Here is a 19,509-nt window from a genome sequence, read left to right as displayed (position 1 = left end):
CAATGCATCAGATCATAAGCCCCTGCAATGGACAGTGAGCGGTGCTAAATACATCATCTGGGTCTCTCTTCCACCCATCCCATTCAGGATCTATACCAGAAACACTGCATATACAGCATCGTCAAAGACCCTTCCTGTCCCTCCCACAATCTCTCTGACTTCCTGCTGCCAGGCAGAAGGTATCACAGCGTAGGAATCTGTGAATAAAAAAACATGCAAGAGTTGTTTAATGTGCCTAACAAAAGCTGCAACCCCTTATTTCCATCACAAACAAAACCAAAAGCAGTGCCCTACACTGATGTCATTACATCAGACACCATCTCTTGAAGTGAACAAACAACTCGATGACAGTGCTTGTGAGCTATGTAGAACAGTTTCTATTATGAACTATATGTGCCATCCATCACCCTTTACATTACCCTGCAACAGCATACGAATCAGAACTGTCAGGCTCTTCCCCAAGGTTGTGAGAGTTCTTGATACCTTGCTGTCACCCTGCACAGATGTACATCCTGTCTGAATGTCCAAACCACTCCCCCCCCACCCCCACTTCTCAATCCACTGACAGACTCTCATCCTGCACTGGTCACTTCTCATCTTTTATTGCTGCTGTTTCGCACATTTATAATACAGCTTGTTTTGTTATAATAGTGCTAGTAACATTATACTGTCTTACATAAAGATGCACCTCACTCATAGACAATAGACAATAGGTGCAGAAGTAGACCATTCGGCCCCTCGAGTCTGCACCGCCATTCTGAGATCATGGCTGATCATTCACTATCAATACCCATGATATCACCCTGCCAGTCTTCAGGCCATGCCATGCCATGCCACTCAAGGACTTTTGTTGATATTGTTTTGGATCATAACTAAGTGTGCTGTGTGTATAACTATACTTACACCTAGCCCCTAGCCCCCAGGGGAAAAATGTTTCATTTAGCTGTATAAATGTGCATGGTTGAGTGATAATAACAGTCGATCCTGAACTTGATTTTCGCTACCGAGGGAGAGAACAACAAAATGCAGGGACATATGAAGGGTTCTTCAACAAGGCTGGCAACCTTGAAGGGTCAGAGAGAGTGAAGAGTATCAGAGGACAGATAGGCCAGATAGTAAGAATCTTTTCCCCTTGATAGGAATTCCTAAACCTGGGCACAGGTATAAGGTGAAAGGTAGGAGGGTTACAGGGGATCTGAGGAGGACTAAGAGTGGCAAGAATATGGAACACTGCTTGAGGGGGCAGTGGAGCAAAGATGGTCATAACTTTCAAAAAGCATTTAAACAGGCACTTGAATCACCAAGGTATGGAAAGCTACAGAGCAGATTGACAGTGAATGGACTAGTATAAATGATTATAATTGTCAACATGGGGGCAATGGGCCAAAGAGCCCATCTCTGTGCTTTAGAATTCTATGACTCTGTATTCCAAAAACAAGGAGAAGTTTGACAACAGGTTACGGATTAATGATTGAAATGTATCAGATCCTGAAAGTGAAGAAGACGTTTCCTTTTATGGGAGAGTCTAGAGTCAGGGAAAAATATGGGGTTGCCAAGTTAAAAACCAAACGAGAAGTAACTTATTTTTCTCTAAGGTGTGGTGAAGCCATGGAACTTGCCTCTTCACAGGATGGTGGGAGTACAGCCTTTGAATGAATGTTTGATAAGCAAGGAGATGACAGGTTATTAAAGGTAAACATGAGTATGCTGGATCAGCAGGATCTTATAAAATGGCAGAACTTGCTTGAAGGGGCTGAGTGGCGTGCTCCTGCTCCTAATTAATTTCTTCATGTTCTGGATTGGGAGCTTATGTAAGACAGAGACCACTGGAATGAGAAGTAAACAGGACTTGACACAGACCCAAGAATGAATACAGCTGCTAGAAATCTCCAGCAACACACAAAATATGGGAGAATGCGATGGGTCAGGCTGAAGGTCCTGACAAAGTGTCTCAACCCAAAACCTTGACTGTCCATTTTCCTCCACGGGTGTAGCCCAACCTGTTGAGTTCCTCCAGCATTTTATGTGTTACCTGATACAGACAGGTCAGGAAAGGGCACCAAAGCAAAGCTTTCTAAAAGAGGCAATATCTTCAGCTAAACTTACCGCGTAGTCACATGCAGTTAATTGCCAGGTACTGACCTGAAGTAGAAGAAAATAATGAGCAGTGCAAGAATGATGCTGCAAACAGTAACAGAGATCAGCAGGGCCAAGTGATGTGTGCTTCCATCGACAAAATCTGTACAAAAATACAGAATCAAAAGCAAGTTACCTCCTGGGACACAAACAAACCCGTACCCAGTCAGAAGCAGATTAGCTTATTGCCATATATATCAGGGTGCAATGGAGTAAACAATATATATGGTAACAATAAATACAGAACAACACACAAAGCTGGAAAAATTCAGTGAATCAGGCAGCACCTATGGAAGGAAATGAACAGTCGATGTTTCGGGTCAAGAATTCTGGGCCAATCCTGATGAAGAGTCTTGATCTGAAATAGTGACTGTTCATTTCCCTCCATAAATCTCCCTAACCTGCTGAGTTTTCCCATCTCCTTCGAGTGTTACTTCAGATTGCTAGTACCTCAATCTCTTGTATCTCCAAAAAAAAGTAAGCACAATATAGTAGAAAAGTGAAAAGTACATCAGAACGGCTTCATAGCCTGAAGTGCTGTTTTCCTCTCTCTATAGATGCTGCTTGAATTGCCGAGTGCTTCCACCCCTTTTATTTTAATTTCCATCTTCTTCCAAAAACTGTAATTTTTCACCACAGACCAGGAGCCATTGTGTTTCTAATCTGTGTGGAGGACATCTACTCAAGTGAAACAGTAGGTTTTACGGAAAGGGAGGGTGGTGGTTGGCTTTTTTTTGGAAGGGGACGTTTCTACAATCTTGGGGCTCGGCTTCTGAAACCACATCCACCTGAGGTGGTCTGATTACTTTCAGGGAAATGCAATAGAGATCTTTCACCCAGTAAAAGTTGATTTACAAAGCCCTCTGGAATTTTACTTTAATCTATGTATTTATTGTTTATATATTCTTCAAGTGGATAATCTACATGTTTAGAAATTCTCTCTCATAGACTTTTCTCCTGAAGGCTATTATCACTGGTAGATTTAGCTTCCAGTACATTTCTTGAACAATAACATATAATTTTGTGCTGTGTATGAGGGAAGTCAGAAAACCTCATCATCCTGCAAATGATCAAATGCTTTCATTAAGAGTAGCAAACTGAAAGCGAACTCTACTGCCCAGTTAGCTCTGGTTTGGATCGAGTTAAAACAAAAGCACCCTAGTCTGGAAATTATTTGATGCTGTATATTTTTTACAGGAGTAATTTTTCAAAGTGCTCAAGCTCAACATGATTTGTATATACATCATGCAGAAAAGCAACTTAGAGATTTGTCCTATGACTAGGTGCCACACATGAGGCTGCTTAACAAGCTACGACTCCATGGTATTACAGGAAAGATTTTAGTATGGATAAAGCAGTAGCTAATTGGCAGGAGGCAAAGAGAGGGAATTAAAGGAAGCCTTTTCTGCTTGGTTGCCAGTGACTAGTAGTGTTCCACAGGGGTCTGTATTGGGATAGATTCTTTTATAAGTTATATGTCAATGATTTGGATGATGGAATTGATGGCTTTGTTGCAAAGTTTGCAGATGAAATGAAGATAAGTGGAGGGGCAGGTAGTGAGAGGGTAGAGAGGCTACAGAAGGACTTAGATTAGGAGAATGGGCAAAGAAACGGCAGATGGAATACAGTGTTGGGAAATGTATGATCATGCACTTTGGTAGAGGAAATGAAAGTGTTGACTATTTTCTAAATGGAGCGAAAATACAAAAAACTGAGATGCAAAGGGTGAGTCTGTGGTGAGGAAGGCAAATGCAATGATAGCATTTAGTTTCAAGAAGACTAGAATATAAAAGAAAAGATGTAAAGCTGAAACTTTATAAAGCTCTGCTGAGGCGTCACTTGAAGTACTGTGAACAGGTTTGGGCCCCTTATCTCAGAAAGAATGTGCTGAAACTGGAGAGGATTCAAAGGACGTTCATGAAAATGATTCCAGGATTGAATGTCTTGTCATATGAAGAGCGTCTGATGGCTCTGGGCCTGTATTCACTAGAATTCAGAAGAATGAGGAGTGACCTCATTGAAACATATTGAATGGTGAAAGGCCTTGATAGGGTGGATGTGGAGAGGATGTTTCTTATGGTGGGAGAGTCTAAGACCAGAGGACACAGCCTCAGAATATTTGGGCATCCTTTTAGTACAGAGATGAAGAGGAATTTCTTTAGCCAGAGATTGGTGAATCTGTGGAATTCTTTGCCACAAGCAGCTGTGGAGGCCAAGTCTTTATATATATTTAAGGCAGAGTTTGATAGGTTCTTAATTGGTCAAGACATCAAGGGAGAAGATTGGTGTTGACAGGAAAACTGGATCAGCCATTGTGCAATGGCAGAGCAGACTCAATGGGCCAAATTGCCTAATTCTGTTCCTAGATCTTATGGTCTTATCGTAGCACTGAAACAGGCCCTTTTGGGCTACTTCATCTATGCTGACCATTAGGCCAATCCCTCATTAGGTCCATATCCCTCTCTGCCTTTCCTATCCAAATATCTGCCCAAACAAATTTGAAGTTTTGTAACTGTATATGCTTCCACCATCACTTCTTGCAGCTCATTCCAGATAGTTTCCAGACTCTGCGCTAACCCCTCATACTTCCCTTAAATATCACCTTTCTAACTGTCAACCTGTTCCCTCAAGCACAGACTTCTCAGCCTCGGGATGAAAAGAGATCCAATCTGTCGGGGCACCGCTTTGCCGATCTTCTCCACTCCATCCACCAAAAGTGGAACTTCCTGGTGACCAAACATTTTAATTCTAATTCCCACTACTGTTTTGACTTGTCAGTCCATGGCCTCCTCTTCTGCCACAATGAGGCCATCTTCAGGGTGGAAGAGCAACACCTTATGTTCCATCAGGGTAGCCTCCAACCTGATGGCATGAACATTGATTTCTCCTTCCAGTAAATAAATTCCTTCTCCGTCCCATCTTCTTCCATTACCCACTTTGGCCTCTTGCCTATCACCTCCCCCTGTGTCCCCTGCTCCTTCCCTTTCTCCTCTGGTCCACTCTCTTCTCATATTAGATTCCTTCCTCTTGAGCCCTTGACCTTTCCTATCCACTTGGCTTCACCCATCACCCTCTAGCTATCCCCTTTCGCCTCCCCCACCTTTTTATTCTGTCATGTTCCCCCTTCCTCTCCAGTCTTGAAGTGTCTCAGCCCGAAAGGTCGACTGTTTATTCATTTCCATAGATGCTGCCTGACCTGTTGAGTTCCTCCAGCATTTTATGTGCATTGCTTTGGGCTTCTGGCATCTGTAGAGTTTCTTGTGTTTCCAATCCATCTATCCTAGCTGTTGCTCTCATAATTTTATAAACCTCCATAAAGTCATCCCTGATCCTTTGATTGATGTTCCAATTTCCTTCAAAAAAGCGCAGTAAACAAAGAACTCAATTTTCAAAGAGTCTTTGACCTGAATTGTAGGGCAGTTACTCTTTGTGTAGATGCAGCCTAACCTGCTGAGCATTTCCAGTATTTTCTGATTCTATCCTCAACTTCCAAAATTTGGATTCATTGAAGTCAAGAGGAAAGAATTATGGAAACAGAGCATAGTCACTACAGTACTAAATGTTGAGTACAACCAACTGGGGTAAAGTTTCTAACCGAAAACAAACTAAGTATTCCTATAATGCCTCCAAGTGCTTTTAGACCCAGCAAGATACATTATGGTATCTTCTGAATATATTTACTTTCCATTGGGAGCTCAGCTTGAGAGGGCAGCATGGTGGCATAGTGATTAGTCTAATACTTTAAAGTGCTAGTGATCAGCAATTTGGGTTCAATACCCACCACTGTCTTTAAGGAATGTTTAAGTCCTACCATAACAATGTGTATTTCTTCTAAGTGCTTCAGTTTCCTACCACATTCCAAAGACATACAGGCTAGGGTTAGTGAGTTGTGGGTATGCTAATGTTGGAAGGATGGCAACACTTATGTGCTACTCCCAGCACACATCCAGACTGTGTCGGTCATTAATGCAAACAATGTATTTCACTGCACGTTTCAATGTTTCGATGAACACATGACAAATAATGCTAACTTTTCATCTTTAACTGTAGGGAATGGCATGCAAAATGATTTTTCACTGTACCTCGGTAATTTGGTAAATCAACTCATGTTGTCACATGAACCAAAATGGAAAAGCTTGTCTTGCATACCATTCGTACAACAATACATTGAGATTGTACAAAGTAAAACAATAAGAGTGCAGAATAAAGTGTAACAGTTATAGAGAAACTGCAGTGCAGCAGACAATAAGGTGCAAGACTAGCAAGTTAGGTTGTGAGATCTGATTGTATTAGGGGGACTGTTAATATTGTTGTAACTGTGGGTTAGAAGCTGACCTTGAACCTGTTGTTAAGTGCTCTTGGGATTTTGCATCTTCCGTCTGATGAGGGGGAGGAAACAGAATGCCTTGGATGGGTGGAGTTTTTGATTAAGTTGGCCGCTTTACAAAGGAATGGAGAAGGATAGACAGAGTCATTGAAGGGGAGGCTAATTTCTGTGCACACAACTCACTGCACTTTCCTGTAGTCACAGGCAGAGCAGGTGCTATACCAAGCCATGACGCATCTGGATAGGATACTTTCAGTGGCGCATTAATAAAAATTGGTGTGAATCAAAGGGGGCATGATAAATTTCTTTAGTCTCTTGAGGAAACAGAGACACTGGTGATGTTTCTTGGCCATGACGTCAACATGGCTGAGCAAGAACACGATATTAGTGGTTTACTCTTAGAGACTTGAAGAACTTAACCCTTTTGACATGTGGCAATTATAAGTCAATAAAACAATTTAAGTGTGCATCTCCTTAAAGTTTAGCTTACCACAAAAGTCTGTATCTGCCTCTAAAGGACTAGTGAATTTTAATTCCATTAACTACTGAAATGAACCAGGAATTTTATTAAACCAGAATCAGCAGTGGTGACTATGAAACAGCCAAGTTGCCACAAAAGCTCCACTGAGCTGGAATCTGCTGGAATATTCCTGCAGTTCCACGCAGAATCAAAGGTACGCATAATCAGTTAGATGCCAGCTAGTCAGTGATGGGGGAATGCACCAGGATCCACTTGGAGAATCAGCAGCACCAATGTCAACAAGAGCAACTTACTCATTCTAACGTAGAGCAGCTGAGACAACTCTGAATAAGTATTCAGTCAATCACATTTTTTATAGAATTTAATTAAATAATTTTACTGACGTTTAAGTTTTTAATAAGTTTAAATATTTAAAATTGATTCTCTAATTTTTATAGAATTTAATTGTTTTATAGCCAGAGATGTAATAGCTTTTGACAGGTTTAACATATGGCCAAGTAGGGCTCAGCCGGCTCTCAAAGTTCTTTTCTACATTATTCTAAACAAGGCCTGTTCTTCTCTCTACCTCCTGTCTTATAAAGAGAAAAGGAGTTATCAAGGGCAATATACATCCTTAAGATATTTTGTAGGCAACAACTATATTGTTGTTGGTGGGAGGTGGTTGTGAGGATTTTGTTAAAATTACAACAGGAACTACAATTTGAAAGGATTGTATAATGCTCTGAAGTGTTGTGAATGTGAAAGGGAGAACAGGTATCCCATGTACCCATCACATTGTACAAAAGAGTGTTCAGAACATCTCCTTTGAACTTTCCCTCTCTCATTTTAAATATGTGCCCTCTAGTATTAGACATATTGATCCTGGGGCAAAGATACCGACTGTCTATCTATGCTTCTCATAATTTTATAAACATCTGTTAAGTTTTCCCTCAGCCTTTGCCACTCCAGAGAAAACAACCTAAGCTTTCCAACTTCTTCTCGGAGCACATACCCTCTAATCCAGGCAAGATCCTGGTAATCCTCTTCTACGCCTTCTCCACAACCTCCAGAGCCTTCGTATAATGGGGCATCAAGAACTGAATGTGGCACTCCAGATGTGCCCTAACCAGAGTTTTATACAGTTGCAACATAACTCCCTGAATTTTGAACTCAATGCTTCAACTAATCAAGCACGCATATGCAAGAAAGGATAAATAAAAATAATCTTTCTTCAATTGGAAACACATGATATTTACTGTATTTTAAATTGTATGCTTTACTGTAAGATCACCAATCTTGTGTACTCCCTTACTGGACATAAGAGTCTCAAAACTTTAAGGCAGACATGCAGTAAATAAATTCTTGATATGCAAGGGTGTGAAATGGTGCTGGGAAGGTGGCAGAATATCAAGTTAAGGTTAGTCAGTTCAGTCAGGATCTTATTAAGTGGGCTTGCAAATTGAAGGTCAGAGCTGAATAGTCTACTGCCATTCCTAATTCCTACATTCAAATGCAAATTAAATTGGTAAATTGGTTTACTATTGTTGCATTACTAAGGTACAGTGAGGAGTTTTGTATTGCATGCCATCCATACAGATCATTTTATTACTTCAGTGCATTGATGTAGTACAAGTGAAAACAACAACATTCAAAATGAAGTATTACAGTTACAGAGCAAGTGCAGTGCAGGTAGACAAGAAAGGTACAAGGCTTTTACAAGGCAGAGATCATGGCAAAGAAAGTTCACCAGTGCCTCTACTTGATTAAGCAGATAAAGATAATTTGCAAATCCCTTTGACCCTCACCAATTTTTATCCATTCATAATAATTCTATCCAGATGTATCATGGCTTGGGGTTTGGCAACCGTTCGGACTATAATCGCAAGAAACATCCCTAGAGTTGTGAACATAGTTCAACAAATCAGAAAAACCAGTCTCCTTTCCACAGGCTCTGTATAAACTCCACACAGCCTCAGAAAAGCAGCCAATATAATCAAATGTATTGATAGCTTCTAATCAGAATGATGCTCCTGAGCAAGTCTACATTTTTTACTTCCTATTACTACTAAGCACACCTCCTTTTTCTTCTCAATTCAGGTTACCAAAGCCTCTTATCTGAGGCTCTTCAGCACAAAACAGCCGAGCACACACTGAGTACAGAGGGAAACAGCTGAATAAGGGAAAAGGGTTGAATCCTACACTCATTGATCCTTACTGATATCAAGCTATTAGATTTCTGATTCATGATAACACTGAAGAAGCAAAGGCAAGGGGCGCTCCTGGGGGAATATTCCCTTACCATCATACAGGTCTGCAAGAGCTGACAAATATGGTACCTTGCTCGGCAAGACAATAGTGGGTCAATTTGTAATCTGTTCCGATCTGTGTTCGCCTGAGCAATGGGATGAATCAAAAGCTAATGAAGGAATTAGGTTTCACAGGGAGGAAGAAAAAGTTCTTGTAAAATAACTTACAAAAGAGAGAAAAAAGGTTTCTCTCTCGTGTAGCATAAGACAAATGGTGTGAATGGTCCCCGCTCTGTTGAAGCATTAACTGAAACTGAGACTTGACTCCAGGGAATTGTTTCCCACTTCAGTGCCGGACTGTAATGTCTTACACCATTTGTCAACCATTTAGCATTTATACCCAGCATTTTATTTCTTTCTGAAATGTGTGGTTTGTAGCAGCTTAAGGTGTCAGTTCCTATCAATGTGAAACATGTACTTCCCAGGGAACTACATCTGCGGGAGGCGCATCCAGCTGCAGCTCCTTGAAGACCGTGTTAGGGAGCAGCAGCTGGATGACCTTCAGCTTCTACGGGAGAGTGAGGAGATCATCGATCGGAGTTACAGGGAAGTAGTCACCCCTATGTTGCAGGAGGTGGGTAGTTGGGTGACAGTCAGGAGAAGAATTGGAAATGTGAATAGGCAGTTAGCGCTGAGCACCCCTGTGGCCATTCCCCTCAATAATAAATATATGTTTTGGATATTGTTGTGGCAGATGATCTCCCAAGGGAATGCCATGGAAGCCAGGTTACCGGCACTGAGCATAGATCTATGGTGCAGAAGGCAAAGAGGGAGAAGAGGGGAGTGGTAGTGATCGGGGACTCAATGATCAGTGGAACAGACAAAAGATTCTGTGGATGTGGATGGGACACTCAGATGGTATATTGCCTCTCAGGTGCCAGGGTCAGGGATAAGTCAAATCATGTCCACAGCACTTTGGAGGGGGAGGAAGAGCAGTCAAATATCATGGCATTATTGGTACCAATGACATAGGAAGGTAAAGAAATGAGGTCCTGAAGAGAGAATTTAGAGAGTTAGGCAGAATGCTGAGAAGCAGGGCCTCCAGGGTAGTAATTTCTGAATTGCTACCCATGCCACGCGCCAGCGGGGATAGAAACAGGATGATGTGGGTGTTGTGTGATGAACTAGGAGCTTAAGGTAAAGGAACCCTTTGGAGGCAGTGATCATAACATGACTGAGCTCAAACTGAAATTTAACAGGGAGAACGTAAAGTCTGACATAACAGTATTTCAGTGGAGTAAAGTACATTACAGTGCTATGACAGAGGAATTAGCCAAAGTAAATTGGAAGGAGATGCTGGCGGGGATGACAACAGATCAGCAATGGCTTGAATTTCTGGGAAGAATGAGGAAGGTGCAGGAGAGATGTATTCCAAGAAGAAAGAAATACTCAAATGGCAAGATAGTACAACCGCGGCTAACAAGGGAAATCAAAGCTAATGTAAAAGCAAAAGAGAGGACAGACAACAAAGCAAAAACTAATGGGAAGACAGAAGATTGGGAAGCTTTTAAAAACCTACAGAAAGCAACTGAAGAATCATTAGGACAGAAAAGGTGAAATACAAAAGCAAGCTATAAAACAATATCAAGGTGAATTGAAAAAGCTTTTGTAAGTATATGAAAAATAAAAGAGAGATAAGAGTGGATATAGGGCCACTAGAAAATGAGAACTAATAACGAGGGACAAGAAGATAGCAGATGCATTAAAGGAGTATTTTGTACCAGTCTTCACTGTTGAAGACACTAGCAGAGTGCCAGGTGTTGAACGGTGTGAAGGAAGAGAAGTGAGTGCAGTTACTATTACAAGGGAGAACTGTACCCCAGGGTTCTGAAATAGATAGTGGTAAAGATTGTGGAAGCATTAGTAATGATCTTTCAAGAATCATTGGACTCTGACCTGGTTCTGGAGGACTGGAAAATTGCAAATGTCATTCCACTCTTTAAGAAAGGAGGGGGCAGCAGAAAGGAATTTATAGACCAGTTACCTGACCTCACTGGTTGAGAAGATGTTGCAGTCAATTGTAAAGGATGAGATTATGGAGTAGTTGGTGACAGGACAAGATACTACAAAGTCAGCATGGTTTCCTTGAGGGAAAATCTTGCTCGATGAACCTGTTGGAATTCTTTGAGAGATTACAAGTAGGGTAGATAAAGGGGAAGCAGTGGATGCTGTATATTTGAATTTTCAGGAGGCCTTTGACAAGGTGCCACACATGAGGCTGCTTACCAAGTTAGGAGCCCATGGTATTACAGGAAAGTTACTAGCATAGCTAGAGCATTGGCTGATTAGTAGGAGGCAGCAAATGGGAATAAAGGGATCTTTTTCTGGTTCGCTGCCACTGACTAATGGTGTTCCACAGGGGTTGGTGTTGGGACCGCTTCTTTTTGTGCTGTATATCAATGGTTTAGATGATTGAATAGATGGCTTTCATGCCAAGTTTGCAGATGATACAAAGTTTGGTGGAGCGGCAGGTAGTGTTGAGGAAACAGGTAGGCTGCAGAAGGACTCAGACAGATTAGGAGAATGGGCAAGAAAGTGGCAAATTAAATACAATGTTGGAAAATGCATGGTCATGCACTTTGGTAGTAGAAATAAAAGTGAAGACTATTTTCTAAATGGGGAGAAAATCCAAAAATCTGAGATGCAAAGGGATTTGGGAATCTTTGTGCAGAACACCCTAAAGGCTAACTTGCAGATTGAGTCAGTGGTGAGGTAGGCAAATGCAATGTTAGCATTCATTTCAAGAGGTCTAGAATACAAGAGCAGGAATGTGATGCTGAGACTTAATAAGGCACTGGTGAGCCTCACCTTGTGTATTATGAGAAGGCCAGTGTGTGGGGCTGAGGAGCTGTAAAAAGAATCAGCCAAGACTGAATGGTGGAGCAGACTCAATGGGCCAAATGTCCAAATTCTGCTCCTATGTCTTTTGGTCTTATGTTGGACATTGTGAATGGAAAAGACTACTTAGAGCTGTGAAATAACAAGATGGAGAGTCTTCAAAGCAAAAGGGTACTACAATGAAAGGAAGTACACCCAGCTCAGTATAGCATTAATGCCTGCTGGAGTGTTGAACTCCCCTCCCATACATAGACAACATGCAAAATATACTCACACACACACTTAGTATGACTTAAAATGCAAATAGGACAGAAGCAGGTCATTTAGTCCATCAAGTCTGTATTGACCATCAATTTCAGTTACTCTAGTCAGAATCAAAATTAGGTTTAACATTGCTGGTATATGTTCTGAAATATGCTTCATTAGTCCCATATTTAACATGCTGCATTAATCCCATTTTTGTTCTTCTCTCCACACCCTCATCATCTCCCATAAATTCTACCAGTCACCTATACACTTGGGGCAATTTACAGTGGTCAATTGACAAGTCAAGTTTACTGTCAAATGCACCAGTATTGTGTGGTACAAGTACAATAAAACCAACCTGCCCTTATAGTTGGAATGTGGGAGGAATATAGAACAGTAAGCTCAGGGACTGGCCCATCGATCCACAATGCTGTGCCAAGTCAATTAAAACAGTAATCAAATGGCCAGCTAAACTAGTCCCTTCTGCCTACACAATGTCCATCTTCTTCCATTTTCCTCACATTCATGTGCCTACATAAATATCTCCCTACTACTAAGTCCCCACTTTATCTGCCTCTATCTTCACCCAGGCAGTGCATTCCAAGCACCTACCACTCTGTGTAAAAAAAACCTGCCCCTCACATCTCCTTTGAAATTACCCACACTCATATTAAATACATGCCTTTTGGTATTAGACATTTTAACCCTGGGAAAAAAACATACTTTCTGTCTATGTTTCTCATAATGTTATTGACTTCTATCGGATCTCCTCTTAGCCTCCACTGCTCCAGAGAAAATAACCTATGTTTGTCCAATCTCTCATTATAGCACATGCCGTCTATTTAGGCAGCATTCTGGCAAACCCTTTCTGCACCCTCTAAGCTTCCACATCCTCCATGCAAAACTCTAGATAAGGCCTAATTAGAGTTTTATAAAAATGTATAATAACTTCCAGACTTTTGAACTTTTCACCTGTGAAGCCACTTTCAGGGAGCTATGAACTTGGACCCCAAGGTCCATCTGCACATCAACACTCTTAAGGGTCTTGCCATTAACAATGTACTGTCTCTTTATTTTTGACCGACCAAGGTGCAACACTTCACATTTGTCTGAGCTAAACTCCACCTACCATTTTCTTATATTCCAAGATCCATCTGCTCATCAACAAAATGCTGGAGGAACTCAGCATGTCAGCAGCATATATGGAAATAAATAAACATTTCCATAACATGAAAAAGGATTTAGTGCTTTTTTCTCTCTAACATTTGCATATATTCCGTCTGGGTAGCCTCCAACTTGAATATCGATTTCTCCTTCCAGTAAAAAAAATTCCCTCCACCTCCCCTCATCTTCTTTCCCCCACTTTGGCCTCTTACTTCTTCTCACCTGGCTTTCACTTCACCTTGGGTTCCCTCTTTTCTTGTACTCTCTGGTCCACTCTCCTCTCCTATCAGATTCCTTCTTTGCCAGCCTTTTATTTTTCCCAACCCACCTGGTTTCATCTATCATCTTCTAGTTATCCTCCTTCCCTTCCCTCCTCCCCCCCCCCCCCCCAACTTTCTTATTCTGGCATCTTCCCATTTCCTTTTCAGTCCTGAAGAAGGGTCTTAATCTGAAACGTTGACTGTTTATTCATTTCCATAGATGATATCTCTTGTACAGATCAGCCCTGCCTCAGAAGACGTTCTAGTGATCCAAAAACCTGAAACCTTTTTTCAATTCCTCAGCTACTCATTCAAGTGTACTTTCATGCTATTCTTAACTTGACTAACATATGGTACTGGAGGTAATCCAGAGATTACTACCTTGGAGCCTCTTTCCACACTCCCCATACTCACTGTGCAGGGTCTCTGCCTCCATTCTAGCTAGGTCATTGGTGCCAATGTGTACTACGACCTCTGGCTGCCCATCCTCTTTGAGAATATTCTGTAGCCATTCTACACATTCTACAGACACCCCAGACCCTAGCACCTGGGAGACAACACATCATCCTGGCATACCTTTCATGGCCACAGAGCCTCCTGTCCATCCCCCTAATTGCTGAGTTTCATATCACTATCATTCTGCCTGACTTTATCCTTCTCTGCTGAGCCTCAAGTTCCACTAGCCATTGCTGCTGCAGCTGTATCCTGACAGATCATCCTACCACCCTCCAGCCCCTTCCACCACCCCCCACAGCAGTATCCAAAAGGTTATATTTGTTGATCAGGGAAATAAACACTGACTGATTACTCCTGGTGGTCACCCATCTACTATCTAAAGCCTGCACTCTGTGTGTGACTGCCTCAGTTTAAGTTTCATCCACACAGTCACAGGGAGAATGTGCAAACTATTGAACAGTCTGTTCATATGATAACATGTGCTCTTGACCTCACATTCTGCCTCACTATGGCCTTGCACCTTATTGTCTGCCTGCACTGCCCTTTCCCTGTAACACTGTACTCTGCATTCTGCTCCTATTTTGCCTTTACACTAACTGATGTGGTGAAATGATCTGTATGAATGGTATGCAAAACAAAGTACATGTAACAATAATAAGCCAATTTACCAAACTGTAAACAGAGGTCAGAATTGAACCCAGGCCTCCAGTACCATGAGTCAGAGCCTTAACTAGCTGGGCCATTGGTACAACCCAACAAAGAGTTTAAAATTGATTCTAACTTTTTGGCTACTCTTGGTAGTGGGAAGCTCAATGGATTGAAATTCGGTAAAATGAACTCTCAAATTATGGATAGCTACAACTGATTTAAGCTATAATTGACTAGACAAGGAGTCAATTACAGTACCTCTCATTTTAGCTTTCTTCTAGAAGATGGGCATGTCTCCAAAGAGATAGGTTATTTTCTTTCCCTGCTCTTTAACCAAGAAATGGAGTATAATGGAAGGCACAGATGTTTGGGTTTAATATTTAAAGAATTTTAATCATTAGAAATCTTTTCACAAAGAAGCTTTCCTTTCAAAATGAGCACTGGTCTAGGGCGCAATTGAGTCCATTTGTGATCCTCACCAATTAATCCTTTGCATTGTAATGATAATTAGATAAACTGGGACTCTGCTGTTTTGGGCTTCGGGAGGTTTATCTTGCTTCCGCTAACCCAGTTAGAGAGAGAAAAAAAAAGCATTCATTTACAGAGTTCCTTCAGATGTCTCAAAATATCTCACAATCAATGAAACACTTCTGAAGTGCAGTACTGTGTCAAAGCTTGTAGGCAATTTCTGCCTGCAAGTGTGAGAGGGATCAGTTACAGGTTAGTGATGCAGGTTAGGGATGAATAGCAGTCTTGTTGCATTCTTGTTCCCCCAATCTTGAACACCCCATGATTAAGTGCTGACCATTCTAATCATCAAGACAGTTCTCCTCCATGATCCTAACCACACATTAGAGACTGCCAAAGGCAAATGTTAATCGGGCACTCCAGATATTGAGTGCTTTCATTTTAGCAAACAAGAGCCAGCTTAACCCGACCCTTTGAACTCATTGCCGAGGATTTCCATCGTTTTTTTCTGAAGAAATCTCTGCCCAATCATCATCAGCATATAACCTGCAGTACCAAGGGTCTTGATGCACTCAAGTCACTGCTATACATAATTAGGAATGCCTACCATTCTGTGCCTAGACTGCATTTTGGGAAATCTGATTCCTTCTCCTCCTACCTGTATACTGGCAGAAACTAAATAGCAAATGTTCCAGAAATAAGGGCACCAGTGGGAGGCAGTGGAGAATCTTCAAGACTGTGGAATGGGCTACCCCAAGGTCTCATCAGAGGATCTGGATGAATACAATATGCTTACCATGGACTTTACAAAAACAATCAGAGACAAATCTGTCCCCACAAAATCATTCAGAGTATTTCCTAACCAGAAGTCATGGAGGAACCATGAGATCCACAATCTGCTGAGAACCAGATCAGAGGCATTCAGGTCTGGCACCAAGTAAGATACAGGGAGTCCAGATACAATGTCAGAAAGCCATCTCATGTGTGAAGTGGCAATTCCGGACCAAACCTGATTCACTGAAGGTTGCTCAACAGCTGTGCCAGGTCTTGAATGCTATTACTTCTTACAAAGTGAAACCAAGCGACACAAGAGACAGCAAGGCTTCCATCCCATATGAGCTCAATGTCTTCTATGCTAGCTTTGACCATAAATGCATGGAAGAACCATCGTGACCTCCCACAATCCCTGATGACCCTGTGATTTCAATCTCTGAAGCCAATCTGAGAACATCCTTCAGGAGGGATAGAATCCAACTCAGGTCGGGTACCTGGCTTTGTAATAAAGATCTGTGCTGATCAACCGGTTGGAGTGTTCACCAAGATCTTTAACCTCGCATGGGCAGTCTGACATACTGACTACTTCAAGCAGGCTTCAATTATATTGATGGCCGAGAAGAACATGGTAACCTGCCTCATTGACTTTCACCAGTAGTATTTACATCCACTGTCATGAAGTGCTTTGAAAGGTTGTTGATGCAACATATCAACACCTGTCTGAGAAGTGACTTGGATCATTACAATTTGCCTACCATCACAGCAGATGCTATTTATTTGGCTCTTCACTCAATCCGAGAACATCTGGATAGTGTAGATGTATACATCAGATGCTCTTTATCAACTACAGTTCAGCATTCAATACTATTATCTCCCCAAAACTAATCAATAAGCTTCAAGGCCTTGGCCTCAGCACCTCCATGTGCAACTAGAACCTCTATTTCTTCACTTGCAGACAACAGTCAGTTCAGAATGGCAACAACATCTCATCCACAATATCCATTAGCAGAGGTGCACCACAAGGCTGTATACTCAGCCCCCTGCTTTACTCATTTTATACTTCTGAATGTGAGGCTAATCACACCAATGCCATTGAACAGAAAAACCTACAAAAAGTAGTGGAAGCAGCCCATTCCTTCATGGATAAAGCCCTCCTCACGATTGAAGTGTTGGCATGGGAAAGCAGTATCCATCATCAGGGACCCTCACCACCCAGGCCATTCTCTCTTCTCTCTGCTACTATCAGGAAGAAGGTACCCACAACACCAGGTTCAGGAACACTTATTACCATCAGGCTCTTGAACTAATGGGAATAACTTCACTTAATTTCACTTGCCTCATCACTGAACTGCTCCCACAACCCATGGACTCACTTTCAAAGACTTCTCATCTCATGTTCTCGATATTTATTACTTTCCTGCTTGTTTACTTAGATGTTATTTTGTACTTGCATAGCTTATTGACTTTTTCACAATGGTTGTTTTTCCATTCCATTGGGTGTGGTCTTCCATTGCTTCTATTGTGTTTCAAGGATTTACTGTGAATGCCCACAAGAAAATAAATGTCAGGATTATACATAGTGACATATATTAATTGATAATAGATTTACTTTGAACTTGAACTTTAAGTATCCCTAAACAGAGCAAAAATTACTCAATCATGAGGGACTTCCTAAAATGAATTGAAAAAAAACATATTGAAGAGAAGACCAAACCAGGTTTTATCTCTTGGAGTGGCTGGTGCTGTGAGATGGAGGAGTCAAAGGGTGATAGAAGTGGAATAACTGGAGTCCCAATCCAATGCCTGGTTTTGCTGTGAGTGTGATGATCATACAAGACATAACTTAGTCTAATTTCCCCATAGTGTTGTGGCTGTTGATGATAGTCGACAAATTTCTCTCACAGAAGATCAGAAATCTCCAGACTTTATGATGCTGCTACAATGATCTTTTCTTGTAATCTGTGGTTTCCAATTTGTGGGATTACACAAGAGTATTCAATAACTAAAGGTTAATCTCTTAAAGCAAGCAAAACCCATTAGGAAACAACAGAGATATTAAATAAGATTGTACACAGTCTTCCATTTTCTTTTGTTCTCTTTCTATTTGTTGTGGAGTTGGGGTATTGGGATAGGGTTTTGAATACTCCAGCTGGATAAAGTCAGAGACATACAACACTAAAACTGGTCCATGCCAACTAAGGTTCCAATCTAAACTTATCCCACTTGCCTGCATTTGGCCCATATCCTTCTCAACCTTTGCTATCCATGTGCCTGTTCAAGTACCTTTTCAATGTGCCTACCTCAATCCATCTCCTCTGACAGCTAAGTCCATATACTGACCATTCTCTAGGTGAAAAAGCTGCCTCTTGGGTTCTATTAAATCTCTGCCGTCTCACCTTAAACTTCTAGTTATTGATTAACAACCTGGAATAAAGAATACCTGCATTCACTCTGTCAATCTCCCTCGTTATGTTATACACATGTATTAATTTGACAGACATGTCGAAAATTATGAATCAATGAATAAAACTTGGGACACTGTTTCCAGCTGGAGGAGGTACATTATCTGTAAAACACAGATATAAGATAATTAATGGGATTGAGGAGATGAGATATTTTTAAACAATTGTGTGTTATTGGGATTGAACTGCTTAGAAGAGAAGCAAATACAAGGGAAAAGAGGAAACTGCATAAGAACACGGGGTTGCAGGATGAGTTCATGAAGAAGGCTTAATTAAATATTTTTCTTAGGATAGGGGAGTTTAAAACTGGAAGGCATAAATTTAAGTTGAGAGGGGAGAACTGTAAAAGGGAACTGAGGTTTAAAACTTTGTCACCGGTGAGTAAATGGAACAAGCTACCAGAAGAAATGGTGGAGGCTGGTAGAATTACAGTATTTAAAAGACATTTTGACAAGTTCATGAACATGAAAGGTGTAGAGGGATATGTACAGGCAAATGGGACTTGCTTAGATAGACATCTTGATCAGCATGCGTGAGCTGGGTTAAGAGCCTGTTTCCATGCTGTATTACTCTGTGACTTCATTATTACAATGTTTGAGGCTACTCGGGTAAGCATACCCATGACAGTTCTCAGCACAGCAATACCATCAATCCATTTCTCCATCGTCCTATTCCCCTATGGTCTTTCAATTTACCTCCTCACGTGCCTTCCCCTTTTGGCATTAGCCTTCCCTAGGGGCAGTTTATAGTGGCCACCTAGCATTCCAGCATACTTTAACAACCCAAAATAAACTCACAGCCACAGGAAGAATGCTCATCCTGTACAAACAGCACCTGAGGTCAGGATCAAACCAGGCACTCCGAATCTGCTAAGCAGCAGTGCTAACTCAGCAAGTCAGGCAGCACCTGCCTGATGCTATATGTCTTGCTGAGTTTTCCAGCATTTCGTGTGTTTGCTCACAAT

The 19,509-nt window shown here is 41.4% G+C and overlaps 1 protein-coding gene across 5 annotated transcripts in view; it reads right to left on the bottom strand.

Annotated features, from left to right (window-relative positions):
• Positions 1–19,509, bottom strand: part of bmpr1ba (bone morphogenetic protein receptor, type IBa) — a 372,535-nt gene that overhangs the window by 33,794 nt on the left and 319,232 nt on the right. For all 5 annotated transcript variants that reach the window (XM_059965428.1, XM_059965431.1, XM_059965429.1 and 2 more), the window contains one exon: positions 2,143–2,239. In XM_059965428.1, the coding sequence (XP_059821411.1) occupies positions 2,143–2,239 (97 nt within the window). The remainder of the gene's footprint in view (positions 1–2,142; positions 2,240–19,509) is intronic.

The sequence above is a fragment of the Hypanus sabinus genome, chromosome 3 (genome assembly GCF_030144855.1).
Source record: "Hypanus sabinus isolate sHypSab1 chromosome 3, sHypSab1.hap1, whole genome shotgun sequence".
NCBI classification, from domain to species: Eukaryota; Metazoa; Chordata; class Chondrichthyes; order Myliobatiformes; family Dasyatidae; genus Hypanus; species Hypanus sabinus.
This window is presented reverse-complemented; position numbering and strand designations above follow the sequence as displayed.